Genomic DNA, 7,434 nt, shown 5'->3' on the forward strand with positions numbered 1-7,434 from the left:
ACGGGCAATAATGGTATAAGTGCAATGCAATCCCAATACAACTTGTACCATTACTGCCCGTAACTCTTCAATTAAAGACACAATAGAGGATACAATATGTGATTTATATCCCTGTATGTGCATGTACCATTTTTCACATATTTTGCATGTCCAAAAGGTTGGCAAAATTAAGTGCCCATGTACATGTCTCTGGATATGACATCATCTTCAACATTACATATTGAAGATGAGAACACTCATCTATTGACAATACACTAATAGCCTCAGTACACTGCCTTGAAACTAGGGGCGTGCGAGTAGTAAAAATGTTGAATACTATCTGACTTCGAATACTGAATTGAATAATGACTTCAAGTAGCCCTGTTTACTGCATGTGCACATACAGCACATAAAACCACATTTTGATAATATCAGCAATATGTAGGTATGGAAGGATAAGGGAAAGGTTGCCACTCCCACAAGACAATTTGACACTGCTACAGTTTAAGGTGTACCCCACTAGTGGGCTCTACACCTGCAACTTCAGTGTGAATGAGCTCATTGTAAAGTCAGACCTTTCACATTATGGACTGACTCAGTCATGTGCCACATGCTTAGTAGTAATATCTTAAGCTCAGCGGTCAGACCCAAAAAGCTTTGGTTTGCTCTCGATGTCTGCATATCACCCGCAACACGCGCTAGTCCCATCGGTTTAAAGTAGCACAGAAGTCATTTTTAACACCCAGTTTTCTTCCCATAAAACTGTTAAGTAGGCCAGTAAGATGCACCATGCGAAGTAATTTACACCACAGAGTCATAATTATCGCAGGAATTGAATTTAAAATACGCCGCAAAAAGCGACCGTGCGCAACGGTGGTGAAGAGCAGTACCAGCCTGTGATCTGCCTGGAACCTCGCGCTGACGCTATAAGGTGAACGCTCGCTGATTGGCCTAGAGAAATGTTGTCTGCTACTCCGCTGTCGTCTGCTACTCGGCTGTTCGGGGTCCTGATAAAGCCTTTCTCGGTAATGCTTTGGCCGCTCCTTCTATCCCCAATTCTCCGGGAGAACTGGCAAAACAGGTTTACGGCGGCAAAGGGACAAGGCGCTGACCCCCACTGACCGGCGAACCAGAACGAGTCCCTTATACCGTCGTCGGTCACATGGCATCATACCTCCTCATCCTCGTTATAGCTGGAGTGGCGAGTTAAGGGTGAACGCGCGGAGCTATGTTTATGTGAGTTTTTTTCTGGGAAACAAATTGCACACATCAAAACCTTTAACGCTATTCGGTATAATGACACACATACTTTCATCAGATGTCTTAATCTGAAATTTTTTTGGATGGCCCTCTGTACTCCTTTAAACCTGCCCTCATATGTCGTGGCAGGTGGCAGAGACGCGGCCAAACGTCTCTGAAACATGACGTCCTTGTTGACTAATTGTATCCCAGACATCGCTGCTTTCATTGGAGCCTTGAATCTCCACCTTCCACCATGCTAAAAGGACGCACACTGAGTACTATCATTCCAGCTGGGCGATTCCACGCGAAATCATCCAGCGGACCTGCTCGGCCCTCACAAAACTATCGCGAATTTTTACGAAAATTTTTTTAGCAGTCCCTAATAGTGCAAAACGACACACCACGAAACATTTCTTCCCAAATATCAATGTGGCGGGTGCTACACACGAGCAAAGTTCGCAGCACTGGCGAAAACCGTGCCTGGCGTGAACGGCAGCTGCGGCTCATAGAAAGCCCCTAGAACTGTGCGGTTTTCTTTTGCGTATAGAGGAAACCATGCTTTACACGGCGCTCAAATCCAGGTTGTCGTGCTGTAATCGGTGCTGGTATACAAAGGCCGGAAGTTTCGCAATTTTCCTCCTACTTCGCGATTTTTTTGTGGAAAATCAAACCATTAAATTTTAATTAATATTTTTTCCTGTCAAGGCCCTAAGGAATACTTCAACAGGAAAAATCGCCAGACACGTAACTTTCATAGTCATTGCAGGAAAAAAAGAGGAAGTATGCGATTTTTCAAAAATTCGCTACAATCGAGCGTACTGTATCGATACTACTGTACAATCGAGCGTAAAACACGCAATGAAGAGGTCGGAAGAGACGCCTGAAACCAAAATAGTTTTATAGAACGAGCCTTCCTCTACAACATATTAAAAAATCTCGAGGGTGTTTTTTCGTATACAGGAGAAAATAATTTTTTTGTAGTAGAGGGTATTACGACCACAGTGACCCACGTTGCATGTGTCCAGTGGGGTGCTATACTTGTTTCTTGGGCTCCTGTTTTAATTCTTTTGATTTTCACTTTTTCTCTGGTCTGGTTGGGTTTTAATGAGCAAGCAATATGCTGTGGTACAGACTTCTGCAAGGTTACCATAGCCTTTGCTTCTGTAGCATAACACGCGTATTGCAATCCTGGGTGGTTAAGTTTATGGCATTGTTTCCGGTGTGCACGGTGCCGGCAACGGAGATTGGGGATTAGCGGTGATGGGCAGGTCTAAGTAATACTTTTTGTCGTGTGAGCTAAAGCCCTGCGGGGATGAGCTTTTTCACATCCGCAGCCTATCCGAAAAATCCGCGTCTCCCACGGCACGCAGCAATAGTTCAGTTTCTATGCTCGATATATCAGGCCAATTTTCCAGGAAATAAACGTTCCCGTCAGCACAAAGCAGAAAAAAAAAAAGAAAAAAAAAAGCTGTCACCAAACTTCATCCACACGGGCGACTTCCTCTCTCTCGTTCCGACAGTGAAAACCCCGGAGCGGCATAGCTTTTTAGCGAGGACAGGTCCTGAGCGTCCATGATGCTACCAAAGGATACACGACAGCAAGTACAGATTTAGCTTCCACGAAAGATTATAGGGCACCAAGCACAGCAACACATTTTGCACCAAACGGGATAAGTAGAGTTTATTGCAAGTGAAACGCAAGATCGGCGCCGAACGCGCACCTCGACTCGAGACGCCAGAGCCAGAGATCTCTCTCAGATGCGCGAGCTGCTTTCGTACACCTTGTACTCTATCTTCTGTACCTAGTGTGAAGCAAACTGATGGCGCAATCTCGCGGTTTATCCGAGTCTGACCCGCTCCTGATCCGGCGCCATCCACGTCCGATCCGCAGATCACAACAAGCGTCCATATTTCTTCCAAACCCAAAAGATTCTTGCGGATATCCGCGGGTATACGCTTCCATACACGAGTGGTGCGAGGCTTTATATAGCTGTGAGCCTCACTGGAACCTAGGACAGCATGGACGATGAACCACCACCACGAGATTCCGTCGTTTCCAGTACTGCCATGTAAATGACTTTTTTGCACGTTCGTCTTTTCCTCTAGCGTTATAATTTGTTAGACTTTTCGTGGTTAATATTTTGGCTGAATTGTTCAGCATTCAGTTAAAGGAAACTTTCATCAACTGAACCTGCATCTACGCGCCTATAATATTCATACTGGTGAATTGGAACTCCACAGCGCTCAACTGGAGCCATGTTCCTTTGGTCCGGGTGGCTGTCATATTGAAAACCAACCAGAAAAAAAATCGAAAATACGAATAATTAAAACGGGAGCCCAAGAAACAAATATAGCACCCCGCCGGATACATGCAATGTGGGTCAGTGGCCGTAATACCCTCTACTACAAAAAAATTATTTTCTAGAGTATACGAAAAAACACCCTCGAGATTTTTTAATATGTTGTAGAGGAAGGCTCATTCTATAAAACTGCGTTGGTTTCAGGCGTCTCTTCCGACCTCTTCATTGCGTGTTTTACGCTCGATTGTAGCGAATTTTGGAAAAATCGCATACTTCCTCTTTTTTTCCTGCAATGACTATGAAAGTTACGTGTCTGGCGATTTTTCCTGTTGAAGTATTCCTTAGGGCCTTGACAGGAAAAAATATTCATTAAAATTTAATGGTTTGATTTTCCACAAAAAAATCGCGAAGTAGGAGGAAAATTGCGAAAAATCCGGCCTTTGTATAGCAGCACCGATTACACCACGACAACCTGGATTTGAGCACCGTGTAAAGCATGGTTTCCTCTATACGCAAAAGAAAACCGCACAGTTCTAGGTGCTTTCTATGAGCCGCAGCTGCCGTTCACGCCAGGCACGGTTTTCGCCAGTGTTGCGAACTTTGCTCGTGTGTAGCACCCGCCACATTGATATTTGGGAAGAAATGTTTCGTGGTGTGTCGTTTTGCACTATTAGGGACTGCTACAAAAATTTTCGTAAAAATTCGCGATAGTTTTGTGAGGGCCGAGCGGGTCCGCTGGATGATTTCGCGTGGAATCGCCCAGCTATCTTTCGCGTCAAAGCTGCTGCTCTCTTATGTGACAGCGGTTCCTTTTGCTTTATGACAAATGTGATGGCTGGGACACCTCCCATTGCGTTAACAAATACTGCTTTCAAGAAACTCGCTCGAGATACTGGGGTCTAGTTCAATATTCATCGTGCAGCGCAGATGCGGTACTTCGCCGGCGTTTGGAGAATTTGGAGAATTTGATGGCAAGCATTTTCGCAGTCACTTGTGCCGTTTCCAGTGATTCGCACGTCAAGGTGATCCCTCTCGCGCGGCGCCTTTGCCAAATGGCAGTCTGGATTGATCTGAATGCTTACACGCTGCATAACGCGCACACAGCCTTCAGCGTGCATATTACTGGACTATTCTGACACTGATTCCTTATTTAGGAGCAGCATTAGAATATCTCAATCGGACGAAGAGAGGCGACTTACGTGAGCACAACACGAACTCACGCACAAGAACGGAGATTGTACACACGCACACAGCACGCGTGCACCGCTGTTGCATTGTTCTGTATCGTAGAAGTTTTATTCATGTGCCGATGCGTTCTATATGAATTTCTCGCGCAAATTGTCAGTCATCTATTGCATGTGTTTTGGTAGTGAAGGCTTGTTCTCAAGAGCGGATCCGGACGATGCACATCTTACGGGACTGGCGAGAAGTCCTTGAGAAAAAGTTTGCGGACGCACTTGACGCTGACGCCATGAGCGCGGAAAGCTCAAATATTCGAAGATATTTGATTTATTCAAAAGCCTCGAATATAAAATCGTTGAATTCAATCAAATACTAGCACGGAACATATTCAATTTGTATTCGAAATGTCAAAGCTTCGCACAGCCCTACTTGAAACCCTTTCCAGTTCTGCTATCAATTGTAACACAGTCCGCAAGTTGCACAGACAAAGGCAGGAGACCACAGAAACGGCAGTCGCATCCCACAATGCAGAGTTCTACTGGTTCTACGATCGCGTAAAATCGGAGTCGATTACAAAATGGCCATGGCAGCTCAGCGTGCAGCACAAAACAAAAGAAAGTAAGACATGTGGTTGCTTCTTGATTGACGGATTCGTCGATGGTGTTGAGGCGTGAAGGGAGAGAGATGATGTCACAGCGCTGATAATCATAGCGATGTAGATGCCAGCAAGTTATTTTTCTTAGCGGTAGAGTGGCACCACACTTTGCCTTCTTTGTCCATCTCAACCTCTATGATCTGAACGTTTGAGGTTTCGGGCGAACGCTGTTTGCGGAAGTTTACCTCAATGTCGTACAGTCCAAATTAAGCCGCGGGTGCATGACTGCTTCCAAATTATCGAGCGTTCCTTGCCATAGACTAACATAGGCATCGATCGAGACCGCACGAGCAGTCCGAATTTCCAAATTTACAGGGGTCAAATTATCGAGGTTTTACTGTATTAAGCTCTTGCAGCAGCGGGCAATTTGTGTAGTGCATGGCCTAGATGCCAAGGATGCAAATTAGGAAGCAGTTTTGCGCACTGCATGTCTCGCAAAGTTACATTTCCAGAAACCACCTTTTCGGGTCATTCCTATCTGAAAACAACATCTACGGTGTTCTACAACACAATAACGTATCTTGACACTACTATATGCAGAGAAATCAGTCTGTTCTTACGCTAATCACTGGATACCCCTTCTGCTTTATCCATGTGCTCATAACCTCTTCAACAGGCATGTGGCAAGCATCTGCCAAACTTTTCCACAGGTCCTTGGTCACGGTATTCTTGTATTTGTGCTTTGTGAGGTACAGGCTCATTCCTTTCTTGAAGTTCTAGGGGGAAGGCAGAGGTTGGACAAATCTAAGAATGAATAGATAAGAAGCATGCAAGCGAGCTGGTGGGCATTAGACGAAGGCAACATCTCCTTGAGTTTGAGGAACGAAGAAAAAACAGAAGACATACACTAACACAACGCGACTGTTGTATTGTGTTAGTGTCGGTCTTCTGTTTTTTCTTCGTTCCTCAAACTCAAGGAGATGTTGCCTTAATCAAATCTAAGAATGTTGTAAACTGAGAAGCATCGTAAAAGGCTGGGCTGTAGGGTAGGGTCGCACAGAATAGCAGTTATACTGTGAGCTGATTACTTTAGCAGAACAATATTTAAAATGAAAAAAAAAACTAAGATTTTCACCTCATCTCCAATGTATGCATGAAGCATTCTTATCACTGATGCACCTTTTTTGTAAGAAATGTCATCGAAAATTTCATCAATTTCCTGTGGATTACCAACAGGCACCTGGAAAGAACATATCTCCATCAAGGCAACATCAAATGTGCTGTTGAAAAGGTATTACAGTGCAGTCCTGTTAATTTCAACTTTCTTAATTTGAACTTCCAGATAATTCAAAGTGACACTCAGGTTCCGACAAGGTCATGTGTATTTGAATGAGGGAAGAAGCCCGGTAATTCGCATGCATAGATGGGTGTCACGCCACGCCTGGCCCCGTGCAGGTCTCTACTTTGCAGTGCTCTAGTTCAAAGGGTTCGTGGGGTTTGCAAAGCTGAGTTAAACATATCGAAAGTGATGATGATAGAGCCAGGGCTAAAGAAGCGAAGACAAACGCATATAGCAGATTATTTTCAGCTCCGAGATGTTTCGATGCTTGCCAGCAAATCAATATTTTGGAGCATAAATGACCCCCTGTATTTCCGGCATTGTGTGATTGCATATGCGTGGCAAGGCCCAGTGCGCTATTATGCGCTGCCAGTGCATCAGGTTCACATTCAGAGTGACTCCCTTTAGTTCGAACTCCACTTTATTCAAACAAATCTTCGGTCCCCTTCAAGTTCAAATTAAAGGGATTGCACTGTATTTGGCCACCATAGCAGTACATCAAGTACAATTTAAAATCCTAGAATATGAGAATCATGTTTACTTCTATAGGGTGGCTGTTGTCGAGAGCATCCAACTCGAGAGCCATTGCGTAACAGTCAGTCACAAACTGAGTCCAAACCTCAAATTCTGGGAAAATGTGATCCACGCAAAGGAACTCCATAAATGTGGCAAATCCCTCATTTAGCCACAGGTCAGTCCACCACTCCTGCAACGGTAACAATGACGTCAACACTACTGCGGATATCATGAATACTTGCAGTGTCAACCCCTAAATATCCAAATACATCAGAGATCAC

The 7,434-nt window shown here is 44.5% G+C and overlaps 1 protein-coding gene across 4 annotated transcripts in view; it reads right to left on the bottom strand.

The window, feature by feature from the left end:
* Positions 1-7,434, bottom strand: part of LOC135377591 (puromycin-sensitive aminopeptidase-like) — a 64,803-nt gene that overhangs the window by 26,531 nt on the left and 30,838 nt on the right. For all 4 annotated transcript variants that reach the window (XM_064610122.1, XM_064610121.1, XM_064610120.1 and 1 more), the window contains 3 exons: positions 7,179-7,343; positions 6,434-6,538; positions 5,919-6,074 (listed from right to left, as the gene is read on the bottom strand). In XM_064610122.1, coding sequence (XP_064466192.1) covers positions 5,919-6,074; positions 6,434-6,538; positions 7,179-7,343 — 426 coding nt within the window. The remainder of the gene's footprint in view (positions 1-5,918; positions 6,075-6,433; positions 6,539-7,178; positions 7,344-7,434) is intronic.

Source organism: Ornithodoros turicata, chromosome 1 (genome assembly GCF_037126465.1).
Source record: "Ornithodoros turicata isolate Travis chromosome 1, ASM3712646v1, whole genome shotgun sequence".
In the NCBI taxonomy this organism is placed as follows: Eukaryota; Metazoa; Arthropoda; class Arachnida; order Ixodida; family Argasidae; genus Ornithodoros; species Ornithodoros turicata.